The 17,585-nt window shown below is 43.7% G+C and overlaps 2 protein-coding genes across 3 annotated transcripts; one reads left to right on the top strand and one right to left on the bottom strand.

The window, feature by feature from the left end:
- Window position 1: 1 nt before the first annotated feature.
- cct4 (chaperonin containing TCP1, subunit 4 (delta)) lies at window positions 2-7,198 on the bottom strand. Its single transcript, XM_027013757.2, has 13 exons — window positions 6,910-7,198; window positions 6,561-6,613; window positions 6,309-6,398; window positions 5,981-6,089; window positions 5,240-5,504; window positions 4,705-4,837; window positions 4,186-4,325; window positions 3,596-3,692; window positions 2,420-2,530; window positions 1,547-1,677; window positions 672-906; window positions 426-539; window positions 2-160 (listed from the first exon to the last, which is right to left on the bottom strand). The coding sequence occupies exons 1-13, from the start codon at window positions 7,022-7,024 to the stop codon at window positions 146-148; spliced, it is 1,608 nt and encodes a 535-aa protein (XP_026869558.1). The 5' UTR covers window positions 7,025-7,198; the 3' UTR covers window positions 2-145.
- Window positions 7,199-7,265: 67 nt separating this feature from the next.
- On the top strand, window positions 7,266-15,815 carry pus10 (pseudouridine synthase 10). 2 transcript variants are annotated; one of them, XM_035535039.1, is made up of 18 exons: window positions 7,266-7,525; window positions 7,773-7,917; window positions 8,048-8,293; window positions 8,716-8,802; window positions 8,924-8,958; window positions 9,299-9,410; window positions 9,824-9,885; window positions 9,992-10,037; window positions 10,425-10,489; window positions 10,592-10,677; window positions 10,812-10,937; window positions 11,102-11,158; window positions 11,592-11,668; window positions 11,793-11,848; window positions 12,008-12,125; window positions 12,386-12,528; window positions 12,748-12,847; window positions 13,874-15,815. In XM_035535039.1, exons 2-18 carry the CDS (start codon window positions 7,792-7,794, stop codon window positions 13,910-13,912), a joined length of 1,581 nt encoding a protein of 526 aa, XP_035390932.1. In that variant the 5' UTR covers window positions 7,266-7,525; window positions 7,773-7,791; the 3' UTR covers window positions 13,913-15,815. The 2 variants fall into 2 exon arrangements, with proteins under 2 accessions (XP_035390932.1, XP_026869526.2); XM_027013725.2 differs by having other exon boundaries at window positions 12,386-12,555; window positions 12,740-12,847.
- The last annotated feature ends 1,770 nt before the right edge of the window (window positions 15,816-17,585 follow it).

The raw sequence follows: 17,585 nt of genomic DNA, 5'->3' as shown, positions 1-17,585 counted from the left end.
GTTGAGAAAAAAAAATATTTTATTAAATTACACAACGCAACATCCACAACTCTTGAGCAGTTGGTCATAGCGAGGTGTTGGCGAGGTCCCCACGTTGTTTAGGAGTGCTCCATCTTCCCTCAGCACACCCCCCCACTCACACGCCTTATCGCGTGTTTACCTGGGGAAGACGTGCATGTCAGAAGACTGCTGGACTGTGTAAAGCAGTAGCGGTTCTGCATCTCTAGCCCTGGAGCTATGCTGCTCTTACACGACCCAGTTCAGCTCATGATGACGGGCTTCAACACTGGACGGCAAACTAAATAGCACGAGAAGGGTTCGTCCCTTTACAGCTCTGAATGCTAATTTTTACTTCATTTCTAAACTGTGGTCTTTTAAAACCTTTGTGAACGTGGACGCCTGGAAATTAAAAATGCGCCACTTACAACGTCATCGATCTTGAGGATGCTGCGGACGGTTTCCGTGGCGAGGGTGAGCGCGCTGATCGAGACCAGCAGAGGCTGGACCACCAGCTCCTCCAGGATGTTGGAGATCCCACCCTGAGGGACAGAAGATCCGGCTACAGTCCAGCTCAAAGGCCACAAACACGAACTGCCCATCTCATTTACTTAACTGCCAACTGTGATGTTGCTGCCCCACCCTGCCTCCAGTTCACCTGCCAGGCTGCTCACCTTGCGCACATTGATCCCGGCCGTCTTCTCGCCCTGGGCGTGTCTGTTGCGGAGCTCGGTCACCGTGGAGATCGGGTTGAGGCCGGCGTTCTCGGCGAGAGTGGAGGGGATGACCTCGAGGGCGTCGGAGTAGGCGCGCACGCAATATGCCTCCATGCCACCCAGTGAGCGGGCGTACTCGGCCAAACGCAGTGCCAGCTCAATCTCAGGAGACCCGCCTCCTGCAATCAGTGCCCTGCAGGGGGTAGCAGATGTGCATCAGCTCATTTAGCCAAGAGGAACTCCCTACACCCCCCACAGAATCCCAGCCAGAGGGATTCAGTCAGCTGACAGTGAGGAGGTGGTCCTAGAGTCTACAGAAACCAATCACATTTGTGACAAAGGAAGATTTTTACCATAAGTGACAGTTCCATGTAAAAATGTTATATCTTCTATGAAGTGATTTAACCTTTGATTAAAGTTACCCGAATAAGTGAAAAATCTTGATATGTGAAATACACTAATGGACGGATGGGTTGAGGGTTAGTTTGACCAGAAAAGCCAGCATGTGTGAATACGAGTGTGGGCGAATTTGAACAGATGATGCCACCGTCACTCAATATCAGCAATTTTGGGACAGCTATTTCCATAACTGACATGGGTAGCTGTGTACCTCAGCAATTTTCCAACCAAAAATCAAATACACTAAAATTTATCCTTATGTTTCCAATTTTACTTTGGTTTTCACTTAGAAAACACATTTTTAGGACCCACATTTTCTGGAACAGGCCATATTCATTAGTGCCAGACACTAGCTTACAGCAATAGTGTACAATTTGTTGTGAGATGGGGAACGTGCAGCGTTTCCTTGTTTACTGTCAGTGTGAAGCAGTCACCTCTTTTTGACAAGGCAGCGGATGACGCAGAGGGCGTCATGGATGGAGCGCTCTGCCTCCTCGATCACCAGCTTGTTGGAGCCACGCACCACGATGCTCACCGTCTTACCGGGACAGGCGCAACCTGTGATCTATACACACACACACACACACACACACACACACACACACACACACACACACACACACACACACACACACACACACACACACACACACACACACATCAGCAACAAAAGACAAGAATCTCAACATGATAACACAAAGAAAGCAGCACAACTCCTGCTCTCATTAGTAACACTTCCCAGCAGGTGAGGAATCTCCAGATGGCCTCTTATGATAGAAGCTTAGCCAAAAATGCCAAAAATGAAAGAAAACTAACTGGAGCCTAATGCTGATGTTCATTAGAAAGGTTTGCATTTTTTAGGATTACGCTTCACTTTAAGATAATTTCAGCCCAGGTTTGCCAAGCCAATCCCGTCGTCGGGAAACCAGCAGAGGACCTACGGGTTAGTTCTATCCCTTGGGTCCCTACAGAGGGCAGAAGGTAGTACATATTCCTAATGGTTTGATTCAGATGTGCTGGGAGAGTGGACTGGTTGGGAATTCTAAAGGACAGGGTTAAGAAACACTGATTTCTCTTATACTGATAAAGCTGGAAAAATGAAACTTGGAGGGCAGGAGTACTTGCAGTGTTAAACAACAAACATGTTATTACTGGCCGGGCACTGAGATCAGCACGAGAGAAGAGCATTGAAAGTTTGAGTGCGCGTCACATTTATATGAGCCCATCCGTCTGATCTGGTTCCACCTTCTCCATCTGTAATCAGCATGTCGCATTGCTGAGCTGTTCTCAGGTCAGTGGGCTCTCACCTTCACCAGCTTACCAGAGCCATCCAGGCTCACCTCCTCCGCCAGCTCAGCTGAGCCCAGCATCTCTGGGGTGAACTGGTCAATGTGAGCAATTGGCTTGGTGCCAATCGTCTGTAAACGAAAGCACACAAAGGAAAATTGTGTTGAATATAAAGGCAGAATGCATTGTTAGTGTGCTTTAGACATTTATTGTCCGTCAGACTGAATGAGTCGATAGTCATCAGTGAAACGTGGACAAGGGGTCTCCGCTCATCTGTGGAGTAGTTAACTAGCTAGGTAGCCAAGATAAGTTCATGGCAGACACAAAGTACTGCAGTCTTTAACGATGTAAACACACAGTTTCCTGTAAAGTGATCACTGTTCCCCCCATTAACCATGCAACTAGGGATGAACAATTAGTTTCACTACTGTTAGCTAGTGACTTTGTTTGTAAAATTTTATATTGCTGGCTTGTACTGGAGTGATATTGCAGTGATAATGGTAACGAGGTCTACTGTAATTACCATGTCTATTCGGCATATTCTACTTTGCGGTGGTGGAGGGTTTGGAACTGATTGATTTTTGCTGCTTAGAACTTACACACTAGCTTATCAGCCAACTATGCAGCATAGATGTGATGCACTTTAACAATGATTCCTTGGACACAGCAATCAAGCATTCCTGGCTGTAATTCTCTGATTTTTCCAAGAGCAACATTAGGATCTGTTTACACAGGTGACCCCGTCCTTGCTACTAAAACACGCATCATGAAATCGAAATGGTAGACACAAAATAGTTTGATATCGGTGGAGGATATAACTAACAAGTGAAACATGGACTCAGTTTGGCATTTGATGCAGCAGATTAGCTTGCAGGTTACCACGCGTCTAGGAAACAAGGCATTTTTCTTAGCTGGAAGACTTATTTGAAGTAAAAACTGTCTGAGGCACCTAGAATATCCAATACTCAGAAGGGGTCACACTTGGAAATGTCGTGGTGCATATCTTGGGTCTTTTCCTCCGCACCCCATATCCTGATGTGTACAGTAATATGGAAACGAACACTCTTATTCAGGAGTATTTAGACACACGGACCCAAGTGCTCCAGGTGGGACTCGGACAGAGTGCCAGTTAGGCTATACATTAGGCGCTGTGTGTATCTGAGGGGAAAGACAATAAAAGGAAGTCTTCTCTCTACCTTGCAGATGAACTCAATCTCCTCCCTCTCGATGTCCTTCACCACCATTATCTTCATCTTGTTCAGGAAATGAAGGGCCAAGTCACTCAGTGCATCTCTGCCAGAGTCCCCGCGCACGCACACACACACACACACACACACACACACACACACACACTCTATAGCACTGACAACTCAACTGAGACTGGTTGACAACCTCATATTTCAACAAAAGATCAGAAGCTTGAGTTGAGCGTCTCAGTTTATTGTGACATTTAAGGCAGGAGACCACAGAAGAACTTTAGTCATCTTATCATGAGCTGGGGATGAGGTGGGTCAACTTCAAAAGATGCAAAGCTCTCACTCGCTAGCCAAAATGTCAATCTTCTGTTCTGCTTTTTTTTTTTTTTTTTTTTTTTTTTTTTAATAGAGAATAGACACATACAAAAAACCTAAAGGTATATATAGATATTTTACTACAGGGACTTCAGGAGAATCAAGAACCACTCACCCCAAGTACCTCAAAATGGAAATCTCTCATTCACAGGGACTGATCTGCCCCACAGCTAAAGTTCTCGCGTTCTTTTTCTTTCTTTCTCTCTCTCTCTCACCTAAGGATGGATTTCTGGATGAGCAGCACGTTGCAGCCGGCCTTCTTAATCTGTTTGACCAGGTTGAGGATGTAAGCCCTTTCTTCCCGGAGGACGCGGTCCATCTGCGCGTAGTCCGACACCACAATCTGGTTGTCCATCTGGCAAAGACCAAAACAGAGGGCTGTTCAAACGTCAATAGTCTGACCTTCCGAACAAACCGAGTGCTCCAAACAGAGAGGAACGTGGGGAACAAGCATAAGTGGTGAGGAGAGAAGTGCAGGCTAGAGGCCAGAGCTCCTTAGCTCTACCCAGCTCCTACGCTTACGTTTCCGTTATTTTGGGAGAAGAACTTCTCCTAAAAATGATTAATCCCTCAACACTTTTGATTTTTTGCCAGCTTCATCTTGAACATTTAATATCATAACAATGAATGCTTTATTAGGATTTTACATTGCTCATTAGCTCAGACTGAGTAATACCTAGCAGAAATAAGATGAAAAGTAAGAAGGTTGTGGAGTTCAGGGGGTGTGAACATACGTCAGTCTTTGGAGGGGACAGGCAGAACTGAATCAGGCCGATCTTGGCCTTCTCAACGCGGGACACACCGGTGTTCACCACTTTCTGTGTCAGAACCAAACCATCCACCAGCTCGCAGTCATCAATGGTTCCCCTGAAAACACCACACGACGGTGTGAAGATGAACCTTCATTGGTCAGGCTTTCATAATCTATCAGATTAAGGATTAATCCAAAATCTAGCAAAATACATGGGGCTTTATATAATCCAGCTATAAAATTGTTTCAATTGATGTGTTTATCTCCGGCCCAAATACGGAGGCCCCTGTCGAGTGTGAAGCACAGTATCTCCAGTAGATTTCCTCATTAGGAATATACTCTCCTCCTATCTGACAATCATGACTACTGACTAACGCTGTGTGGCTCAGGGACACCTTTCTTTGTAAAATACCCCCATTCTCTGGAAACCAGGCATGCCTAAGAAACAGTGGCTTGCATAGGTGGGTCTCTAGCAGTAACAACCACCGTTACTACCCAGCGTCCCTGCAAAAACCCACCCAAGCTTCTTGACGATGTTGATGTCACGGAGGTCAACGCTGGTGGCCGTCGCTGGGTCGATGACCCTCATCACGGCGTCCACACTCATGGGGGCCAGCAGGCTAGAGTACTGCGACACCACTTTGGAACACAGAGAGGTGGTGGCGCTGTTGAGAAGAGTCTCGCGGTCACTCAGTTCCACAGGCTGGCTGATGGAGGTGAGGATCTCCACGCCCTTATCCACCGCCTTCTGGAACGACTCTGAGATCGTTGTTGGGTGTATGCCTGCGGGATAAAGAAGGCACGGAGACATTTGGGAATCTGAGTGGGAAAGTAAAGCTGGGCTGGTAATGCTGAACCCGGAGCTCAACCTTACCGCAGATCCTACTCCAAACCACACCTAACACGTCATACTGCTGATTGAAGATCAGTTACTGTTGTTTATATAAGCATGAAGAAAATTTCAAGGACAGAAGGAACTGATCCTAGATCATGTCTCTGAATAGACAAGTGATAAACACGATCAGAAATGAGTCACTGCCCAGGGAACACTTGTCCCTAAAGTGACTTGGCAACTTAATTTGCACCAGTCCCAATTAACCTATTAAATCAGACAAAATGGCAACTAATTTTGATTCAAAGCGACAGTTAAATCATGCACGAATACTGGTTGTTGTGATGGGGGCATTTGGTTCACCGTCCTAATACATGGGCACATTCAGGAGTAAGAATGTGACAGTTAGAATCTACAGACTGGGTACCTTTCTGGAGGAGTTTAGCACAGGCATCCAAGAGTGCTCCAGCAATCACCACCACTGATGTAGTACCATCACCAGCCTCAATGTCCTGGGCCTTGGATAGCTCTACCAGCTGTCACACACACACACACACACACACACACAAATATGTCTACAATCAATTTGGTGTAATCAAGCTGTCTGCATCTCTGATGCACCGTCAGGAAAGACATACAAATAACGAGAGCAGTACTACATCTTTTTCAGGTTTGTAATGTAACCCATTGACCAATCTGAGCCACAGGAATCAGCAGGAATGAGAACAGACATGCAGACTTCCTTTTAGTCTCACCATTTTAGCGGCAGGGTGCAGGACCTGCATCTGCTTCAGAATAGTGGCCCCATCGTTAGTGATGGTGACGTCTCCCTTCCCGTCCTGGATCTACACAAGGACACACGATTGACTTGTTTCGGTGTCTCCTTGACATGCAGCGAATGAATGCAGGCTTGGGAACAGTTACTGAGACAGAGAAACATGGATGGACAGGACAATAAGTGTCTAAAAAAAAAAAAAAACCGGGGAGGGAGAGAGAGAATAACGTACCATCTTGTCCATACCCTTAGGACCAAGACTTGTTCTGATGGCATCAGCAACCGCTGTAAAACAAAACGCGATTGGTTGTTAGGCCCGTGCCCCACCCAAGCTCCCAAGCACATCTGCATCTTGAAATGGGAAGAATTTCAAAACATTTAGGATTTAGAAGTGTCTTTAGCCAATCTGCAATCGGCCAACGCACGATTCCAGGGCTGGAACCCCTGGAGCGACATCGCAGACATTGCACTGTCAGGGGCTAAAGTTAGCCTGCTAGCCAGAGAGATGCGCTGCAGCCAGTGCCCGGCTAGATGACCGACTGACCAGCCGCTGCGCCTCAGCTGCAAGATCAGCAACGAACCTTTGCCTGCGCTGATATTGCTGAAGCGGATCTGGGCGGGTTTGTCGCGGTCCACGTACATCCCTCCGTTGTTTTTACCTCCGCCGGGACCCTTAGATACGGCGGCGTCGGGCATCTTCAGTCAGATTTTTTGTCAGATTATGTTCACGGATGAGCTCAGACACTGACAGGATCTCCGGTGACCCGCAATAACGCTCCAACGGCTCGGATGGTTAGAGATTCGGTTTGGTCTGATGTCCCAAACGGAACCTTCGCGAGCCACCGGTTACGACGAAAAGAACAAAAGGACCCAAAGACAGGCTTTGCTGCGCATAGGTATGACGTAGATAGGCGTCCGACTATATGCCATGCTTTCATGTCAATGTAAAAGCCTTACTGAGGATTGAGTTGCAAGAGATGGAAAAGAAACTTACGTTTAGCTAGCTACCTCCCGCTTACTGTACATTATGTTAAGAATAACATGTATTAGGATATAAAAAAGAGCTCAAATTAATTAGATTCTATACGAAGATTAAAGACCTAATGTTACTATTAGCGAAGTCGTTTATTTTAACATTTTTAGCTAGCTAGCTACTAAAGAGAATTAACATTGTACACAGTGCATACCCTCTTAAAGGTAAGTTTAGTACGAGGGACCCAGGATGCAATTACATCTACCCGGCAGTTAACTGCGAGATCACTAATGCATTCTCCTAACCTCATGCCCTTTGCTGTGGGGCTAATCTGTTAGTATTCAGCCATTCTCTGACTGCAGATTTAAATGTTTTTGTTACTTTTTGTTGTCTGATGTTTTTACAAAGTATCTTAGTATGTTTTTACAAATGACTCTCTCTCTCTCTCTCTCTCTCTTTCTCTCCCCCCAGTGGTATCTTTCTCTTCACTATGCTTTCCCTCAAAGAAAAAGACCGTCCCATTGTTAGGAAGCTGTTGGATGCAGGCTGTTGTGCAAGATGTGTGCTAAGATTCTGCTGTGTGGGAAAATATGCTTCATATCAAAATTCCTGTCAGGTTTGTGTGTGCGCATGTGTCTGTTAAGAATATTCTCAATATTTCAAACCAACAGACAACTTTTTAGCCAATATAAATATATGAAAAGGTATTTTTACATCTATATGCTAATGTATGTCTTCCTCTGTAGGATATAAACAAGGAGCTGCTAGCTTTCCTCAGCCAGGCTGACAGTGGGCAATCCCATGATGCCTCAGGCCAGGATCAGGCAGACAACCCACCATGTAAGAAAATGAAGCTGGAGTCAGTGCGGGCAGGAGAGGAGGCCAGCGCTGAGCCGCCCGCACTGGAGGCCCAGCCCGACGCCCAGCCCGCCACGTGCGTCACATGTCTGGGCGTGCTGCAGGACTTCTGCCATCAGAGCTTCGTCACACAGGCGAGGACATGTGTGCGCCTCCTTCACAACCAAACAAGAAGGGGAAACTTGGATTATATGGGTGTTTCGAAGGGTTGTAGTATTTAGGAAAGTTTTTTTGTTTTTTTTTTAAATTTAGGAAGAATGTGTGTAGATTTTATTGAATGTGACCTGGAAGTGTTTTTTTTTTAACATGGCTAAAGTCATCGTATCCCATTGATTTGGTAACTAAAGTAATCTTGATCTATATTGTGGTATTTTAACGATAACACGTTATAATATTAATATTATAATATTAATACAGCAGAATAAGGCAATGTAATGAGGAAGGTATTAAAATGATTAAATACTTCCTGTTTATAACGTGCAGTGTGAAAGTGAAACATCAGAATACTTCATTACTCGTGCATGCTAGCATTTACATCTTTCGTAATGAACTCCAGGTGTGTGAGGTTGTGAAGAAAGGGGGCTACCAGTTCGACAGCCTGTTGCTGGCCGTCTCTCTCCCTGCGCAGCTGTCTGTTAGAGAGGTGCGTCTCACTTCAACACGAGAGCAGCACGCACGCTTTCACTCACCCCGTCTGCAGCGTCTCGTTTACATTTGCATTGTCTCTCTCTCCTTTTTTTGTTTGTTTCTTTTTTCTCTTTCAGCATTCCTGCTGGTTGCACATCAAGAAGGAACTCCGGTATGTGAACAACTTTCCCCTGGAGTGTCCAGACCTAAGATCAGTGTTTCATGTTCTAATTAACACAGTTATGACAGAGGGGCACTGATCCTAAATCAGCACTTTCCTCTCCGAGGACGCCTCCACGGCACTAATTAACAATTCCCTCACGCTGATGCTGTTGACCTAATTTTAAAAATGGCTTGATTGTTAGCTGATTATTAAATCTAGTGGTCTATGACAGGTAAGACACCAAACTACAAAGCATAGTAGACCTTCCTTTCTTTTACGATGCCAGCATCCTAGCGCATTTTACTGTGCTTTCTCAGAATGACGCTTGGCCCCAACTATTGTGTGTCAGGGAGAAGAGCATGTGTGTGGATAAGGAGGATGTAGTCCAGGTGAAGGACGCCTTTAAATGGGCCATACAAGCCCTGGTGGGCCGGGAGCTGGGGGCATCCATGCTCTTCAACGTAAGTGTAGACGTAGTAGCTGTCCTCTGTCTCGCCTGCAACACCCACGCCCGAATACTGATGCCCTGTCAGAGTACGCGCAGCATTACAGACTAAGCACGCCAGGTTTAGAGCAACACGTTTAGAGTAGAGCTCCCCTGAAACGAACAAGGCTTCACGTGGAGCATTTAATGGTTCAGGCTATGAGAAGATTGTATTTTGAACAGAAAGGGATTTGGTCTGATCTGCAAATGTTTTGTTTGGAAAGTTATTTTGTGACTTGGGTTGCACTGTAATTTCTCTGGGTCCTGTTTCATTCTTAATGATGCGTTAGTATAGTGTGGTAGTACTGTGTATGACTGAGGAAAATGGTTCCCTTTGTGGTTTATATGCCATCCTTTCAGGGCATTTACATGTTCTTTTATGTTGTGCAGAGTGCGTTTGAGGTCAGCATTGGTTTCACACACGCCGAAACGGACGGAGACTGCCACTTCCTGTGCGTTTTCTCGGACTCTCTTCATTCACTTCCAGTCTGGGTTTTTGTTTGTTTGTTTTTGTTTACCTTTTGCCTGTGTCATCCTGTGTGTCATTGGCCTCTACAGGGCTACGGCTTGTTCTGACTGCTTCAAACCAGCCAAGAACAAAGCGGTAAGTGCTGGAGAGAAGCTCCCCGTCTGCTGCTCTATCGGGCGCTGCCGCTGGCCGACGCTGCAGCAGCGGTTCACACAGAACAGCACAGCGTTACTGGTTCTGCTGGTTTGGCTCACAGAATGACTGTAAAGTTCAAGTTTAGAATGTCGGTTTGAATTTCAGGCTGTTTCCATTGTAACCATAGGAGTGGAAGGGCCATGTAAAAACAGACTGGTTCGTTCAGTATAGATGTAAATATCCGTAACTTAAAGACAGCCTCTTGCACCTCAAACTCCCAATCACTGCTTTATTTAAAATGTAAGACACATTGAAGTACAGAGAGAAAACAACAAAATTATGGTACACACGTTATGTGAATTTTCTCCATATCCTCCTGCTTTCCAGTCCGTGTTCACTAGAATGGCGGTGGTAAAGGCGCTGGAGAAGATCTCAGATGAGGAGTTTCTCAGGTGCGAGTCCGCTCCCCTGACCTCTCGCCTTGCCGAGGCCTCTTACAGTGTCTCGTCTCTTGCGTAAAGAACGTAGCCTGTCTGTGCTGTCGTCCTCCACAGACAATACCCATGCCCCCCTGCCAGACCAGCAACCAAGTGCACACCTTTGGAGACCACATGCCTCCATTCGTCTGTCTTTATAGCAGGTGTGTGTGTGTGTGTGTGTGTGTGTGTGTGTGTGTGTGTGTGTGTGTGTGTGTGTGTGTGTGTGTGTGTGTGTGTGAAATAAGCCGATGACCATTTCTCTCTCCTCCGCTGCTCCCCCTCTTTCTTTCCTTAGGAAGGTATAATAAGTTCTCACGGGAGCTTCCGCAGACTCCATGGGTGATAGATGGAGAGAGGAGGATGGAGGGATCGGTGGAGGAGTTGATTGCTGCTCCTCTACTCTCCTCCTTCAGAGCTGACGGTCAGCATGGAACTGAGGTCTTCTTTTTTTAGGCTGACCCGGGATCAGTTTTCCTTTAGGCACTATAAACTTTTTGCTTTACCACAAAGCTTCAGCCTGATCCTGGTCCTGGTACTAATTAGAGCTCTTTGTTGCATATTTAATGTCTGTTTTACTGTTTGTAGCTTTTAACTTTTCTTCGTCTGGGAGAGAAGATGTGGACGTGCGAACCCTGGGAAATGGTTTGTCCCAGTAACACGCACACACGCGCACACGTGCACAACTCCATCTAGCTCGTCTAGTGCAGTAATAGCTGCAGTGCATAAAAAATAAACAAGAATCACACAAAAAAACAAAACTTTAAAAGCAATGCTTAACTCTGTCTAAAACTATAACTACCTGACTTACAAATCAAAGACATTTAAAAATCTGCCATTTTCTTTTTTAAGGCGTGAGTGTTTCTGTATGTCCTGGTCTTAGTCCTGGGAGTTCACTGGGCTGCACTCCCTGGTGTCCCACTTGAACACAGTAACACAGTCGAGTTGTATTATTAGCTACTGATGCAGTCTCTCTTGGCCTGGGTAGCGTTCAAGCAGGGGGTCTGAGAGGGGGTGGGGTGAAGCCCTGGAGCTGGAGTCTGACGCGTTCCGGTTCTTTCCGCTGTGTGTCCTGCAGGACGTCCATTTGCTATGGAGTTGGTGAACCCCCACAGAGTGAGGCACACCAAAGCCGAGGTCAGACAGCTTCAGGAGGTATGGGGCCATCACACTGGGTTCTGGGGATAGGCCACATGTGCACAAACAAGCAGCTTTGTTTATGTTCTCGTGGTTGTGCAACTGTGAGTTCATCGAATCTAAAATTTGCTCGTCTGTGCAGACAATCAACGCGTCTTCTGACAAAATCCGAGTCAGGGACCTGCAGATTGTGACCAGGTGCGTGTGTGTGTGCGCTGAAATTTTCCTTGACAATGTGTTCGCTGTATTGATGCATATAGATTTATGTGGTTGGTAGATGAACGTGTGTGGGTGTGTGTGTGCGCGTGTGTATGCGGGTGTGTGGGTGTGTATGTGTGTGTTGGTGTGTGTGTGCAGAGAAGCAATGGGCCGAATGAAAGAGGGAGAGGAGGAGAAGACCAAATCCTACAGCGCCCTCATCTGGACGAAAAAAGCCATAACTAAAGCTGACCTTGACGTTATTGGAAACATTAAGGTTATGATCGTTAGTGCTCATTACAAAAACATGGTTTTTGTACACTTGCATAATGTTGTTTTTCAACTGCAGTGTTGGGGAAACCATTGACTGTTCAGCAAGGGTTTGATGGCAAGGAGACACTCAACCCTACAGTGCTATGCTCCTCCAGAACTAAAGGTGGAGGAGGGTAATATTAAACTCTGTGTGTGTGTGTGTGTGTGTGTGTGTGTGTGTGTGTGTGTGTGTGTGTGTGTGTGTGTGTGTATGTGTGTGTTTAGGAGCTGAAGATTGATCAGAAGACTCCGTTAAGAGTGCTGCATCGCAGACCTCTCGCTGTGCGGCAGAGAACGATCCACTCCATGAGCGCCAGCTACCTGGATACACACCACTTCACACTGCTGCTCCGCACGCAGGCTGGGACGTATCCTTACACACAGCTACAAATCATGTATGCCAGTTTATGAATGTAAAAATGTTTGAAGTGCTTTGCAAAGGAATTGGCAGGTCCAGTTGCATTTCAAAGGCAATTTTGCATTTAACGTCTATTTTCACCCTTTTTCTTTTTTCTTTTTTTTTTTTAAACACGTCGGCAAATTGTGTTGATTTTGGGTCCGCGTTCCCTTAATGAGCAGCCATGTAGCTACATTAAAGAGTTTGTGCACGGGGACTTCGGCCGGACTAAGCCCAACCTCGGCGGACTTATGGAGACGGAGGCGGACATTCTGGAGCTGGACGTGGAGGTCTGTGTCAATGTGCCACACATTTACAGCAGCTGGCAGGCACGCATGCCAAACATAACTCTCATTCAGTGTAGTTTGAGCAGTTACTGTATGTAAAGAAGCCTCGAAACCAAGCACCTTTTAGTATAAATAAATCTAATCCAGGTATAATGCAAGATCGTTTCAATGAATCCCCGTTAAAAATAACCTAATTCGGTCTGGGTTCATCCACAACCTGTGCCTTGTAGGCCATAGCTAATAAAAATGAATTTTTATTATTGGTAGCCAAACCGTCCTGGTCACCACTAGATGGCGCTATGGGAGTAGCTGCGGCTGAGTAGGCTGACTTTGTAAATACTTTTGCAGTGTTTAAAGTTTGGTTATCTTCTTCGGTTCAGGTATTTTACCCCGTTTAAAAATATCGCGGTTCTGTGGTGTTTACCTGGGACTCCCTGTAGTGTGAAATACCGCATAATGAATTATGTAAATCGGAGGTAAATTGTGATCAATAATGCAGGATTTAATTGATTGACTCTCAGCGTGTTGGAATGACGAGAGTTGAGACACAAAACTAATCTTCAAGTTTCAAGTTTGGTTTATTTGTCACATACATAGTCATACACAGTATAACTCGCAGTGAAATGGTTGAGAGTGCTCTGTCCAAACTGAGGAAAAAGAAAACGGGTGCATAGAGAAATATATTCTATATATATACAAAAATATATTAATAGTGCATGTACAATATATATATATATATATATATATATATATATATATATATATATATATATATATATATATATTATGTTTATATGTACAATGTATATGGTTATGTATATATGTGTGTACACAATGTACAGAATATACAGTTCCATCTTGTAAATGACATATTTATCATATTTATATTCATCTTAAAAACGCTAGCATTTTTCAGTTCTCTATGATTGTCGGTGGGATTAGGGAAAGGAAAGAAACCCATCATAAAATTACGAGTGTCGTGTTTTAATGAATGTTTCGGCTCTCTTCCTGTTGTCTCGTCGCCGTTAGTCGGTGGACGTGGACTGGCCTCCTGCTGTCCCAGAGTGAGGAGGCCGAGGTCGCCACCTTGTGGAGGTCTGAAAACTAACCATCCACTGCCATCTCTCTGGGACGGACACACTGGGCCTCGTTTGGTGAAGACTTTATTTCGTGTAAAATGTAGCTGAGTGAGACTTGGCTAGGGATTTTTATTTTATTTTCTTAACGTGAGCTCACTGTTTTATTAAACGTGGTTTAATATGTCTCGGTACTGAAACGCGTCAGGATGGATGCGAGATAAACCGACTCTTATAGCAGATAACCGCTGAGGGACAACGAACTACACTTCTAACTGTTCTGAGGATAAAATGTCAATTTTGGACAGAAAATAAGGAAAAGTGGAATAGCCCACTGTCTTTTTTATTGGTTTGCAAAACTACATATGACCGTTATTTAGCTGTGAAAAAAAGCTGTATTTGTCTCTAGCTGTTTTTTTGTTTCGTTAATTTACTGAAGTTAGAGTACATATGTGGATGACCCTTAATGTCCTCTGTACATTTTCTGTTAATAAACAACAAATCTGTTGCGATAGCGGGATGTTTTGATCGCTGTGCTGGTTTTGGTCGGAGTGTAACCATGGCAACCTAACTAACAGTGACATTGAAACACTTAAAAAGAAATTTGGAGAAGTCCATTAGCACAGAAAGCACCATCTTTTAAATACTTTCGCTTTAAATCATCTATAATTAGGCCTAGTGAAATCTAGACAAAACACAAACCCTCATTTAATTGGATTAAATAATGTGAAGCAGTATCTTAATAATTAACATAATCAAGCCCCCATAAATGCTACAATATAACGTTGTTACTTAGCAAAATTATCACGTCCAATTACAATTTGAATGTAAATGATAGCCTACACATCATTTTAGCTGTAGACTATAAAACTGCACCAATAGCCTAAGCCTCCTTAGTACATCGATGAATATAGACTCTCATTTAAGTTTAGGATATATATATATATAAATTCTTTTGCCATAATCTGCGTTTTTGACTGAATTGGTTTCCAATCCTGATTACATTATTTCTTCATCCACTACGAACAAAGAACTCTTGTTTTAGCCTACTCCAAGATAATAATAAAAATACCAGCCTTATTTGGCCCACATGCAATAAAAACTTGAATAGATTCGTTCTTTAACAGACCAGTTTTCTTGATTTTTTTTTTTTTCCTTCTTTTTTTCATAGGCACGAGCGAAATGTACGAGCGGTCCAGCCTTATTTCGCAGTATATGGCATCTCGCCAAAGGGGGAAAAAGCACCCATTGTCTCGTGGATTGTATTTCGGCTGTTTCATTAACTTGAATAAACTTGAGTTTGAATATGATACATCTTGAGCAATAATGACGTTACGGTTAATTTGTATGACAATAGTATTTGACTTCACTCTTCTATTCCCCCAGTGCAGTTTAAATCACGACTTACGTGCTTCATTGCTCACCGCCACGCTGCCTGTTCAATTAGCCCTCGATGAAAACGTGTTCATCACGTCGTTTGACAGCCAGTGATGACACCGTGAGTCGCTCTCCAGGGCACCGTCCTCGGAGCGCACGAAAGTGCGACATGACATATACCGGCTGTCTTCCCTTCCATCTTATCACGTCTTAGACATTCACCTTTGGTGAACACGATTTATTAATTCTAATCTTTTTATTAAAAAAAAAAATCAAACCATATCTTCTTTAGGAATTGAAAGACATGCGTGAAAATGACTACTTTGCACTTTGCTGACTTATTAAATCCACAGTTGGACAAAAATGCTGTTTGGTTTTAATACCTTTAGGAATTCTGTGCATATTTGCTTAAGGACATATGATGATGCAGAATTTTATGTACGTTATGCATGTTTTGGTCCAAAAGCCGTGTTGGTGACTGAAGTTTTACATTTACACAATAAAGTATAAAAACATTAGATTTGACTGGGTTTTTTCTCGCTAACTTTAAATTTTAGTTGTTGGGACATCATTTTAATCAGATTTAAGAAACTGAAATGACTCACTAAAATGACTCACTGGGGTTAGAACAAAATCCGCTTTTCCTGAAACCTTACTATTAGGGTGCAAAAAAAAGTATTTTACTTTTGAATAAACCATGTCATTGAGTTGGAAAAATTGGAGACTTTAACCTGACTTTCCTTAAATTCAAGTCACATTAATACACACTGCTGATTCGAAAGCAATAACATAATTAAGTTGATGCGACTTAAAGAAATTGTGTTCATCTGATTTGTTAATTTGGAAAAAAATAAAATAAAGGCATTTGTCTTACCACCTGAAGTAATTTGTAATTTTTTAGTTTGGCCTACACGTAGACGGTGTTATGAATGACACTTCCAGACAAAATGGACAGGATGCTTAGCCGTAATATTGCACGGGGCGTCAAATATTGTAATTCACAACTCTCGTGAGCATCGCACTTGTAAGAATGGCACTGTGTAAAGGTAATTTACAAACTAGTGAACTTACTGAACTTTACGTGGTGGCACAGATCTATAAATTGACTACAATGGCAGATTTTGGATAAGGATGCGAAAATGTTCTTAAGGCCCAATGCTCCTGTTAACTTTATAGTTGAATATAAACACAATTAAATGTTTCGACGCAGCAGACATTTTTAAAATTTTATTATAACTTAAAATAAATACTACCAAAAAACAAGGCAAGCCCTCTACTGGACACCTGCCGCAATGTTTTGGTGTGAAAACAAAAACAGGCAAACAACTAAAGAGGATTTGAACCGAAGGGAAAAAAACGAATCAAACAAACAAAAAAACAAATTCCGCAATGCGTCCAACGTTATCCTTCTACCGGAGAGACGCGTTCTCACAGGAACAAGCCAGGGTAACATGGCCATAAGCAAAAAGTAATTAAGTAAAAAACAAACAAACAAAAAAAAAACAACCTAAATAAATAAAACAATTACAATTATGGTACAAAAATACACTGGAAAAAAATCTCTCATAATAACAACATTAGAAAACCTGATGTAGAATTGTTAGCGAAACCAGTATCTCACAGCGAGAAAATGGGCTGGAACTTTAACGTACGAACACACGTCATTGTGACGATGAATTCTGCGGATTCGAAAAGGTTCAGAACGCTTGGAACTTGTAAGGAGGGGCGTGTAACCATGGCAACTCGTCCCTATGGAACGCTCCCTCGTTTTAGTTTGTCATTTGCAGTAGCTAATTTAACATTTTCTTCCTTCATGTACTTTTTTTTTTTTAATCATCCAACAATTAAGTACAGTCGCACAACACCTGTCACACAATTTTTTCTGTTCAGCTGTGACGAATAACGAAAGGAAGGCATTGCATATATACATCACACAGACACTGCAGCCTAGTGGAGAGCGGGACGTTGCTGGGGGAGTGGAGGTGAAGATTTGGGGCGGGGCTTACAGTGAACCGTAACGCCCACTCGCCTACACAGACGTGGAGCAGGGATCATGTCACGTGGACACTGCATGGCTCAGTTGCTCAAAGGGTAATGTGATCTGACGGGGTTACTGATTTCCACATACTGCCGATGTCACACGTTCATTAAACATTTTCTACAGCTAGGCAGAACTCGATAATGCTGGAAAAACAAACCAAAAAAAACCAATAGAGAGACAGATGTGTATTGTTATATCCTCGCTCCCAACAATTACGTCTGTATTACGTTGTGAAAAAGGAGTGTAT

This window comes from Electrophorus electricus, chromosome 16 (assembly GCF_013358815.1).
Source record: "Electrophorus electricus isolate fEleEle1 chromosome 16, fEleEle1.pri, whole genome shotgun sequence".
In the NCBI taxonomy this organism is placed as follows: Eukaryota; Metazoa; Chordata; class Actinopteri; order Gymnotiformes; family Gymnotidae; genus Electrophorus; species Electrophorus electricus.
This window is presented reverse-complemented; position numbering and strand designations above follow the sequence as displayed.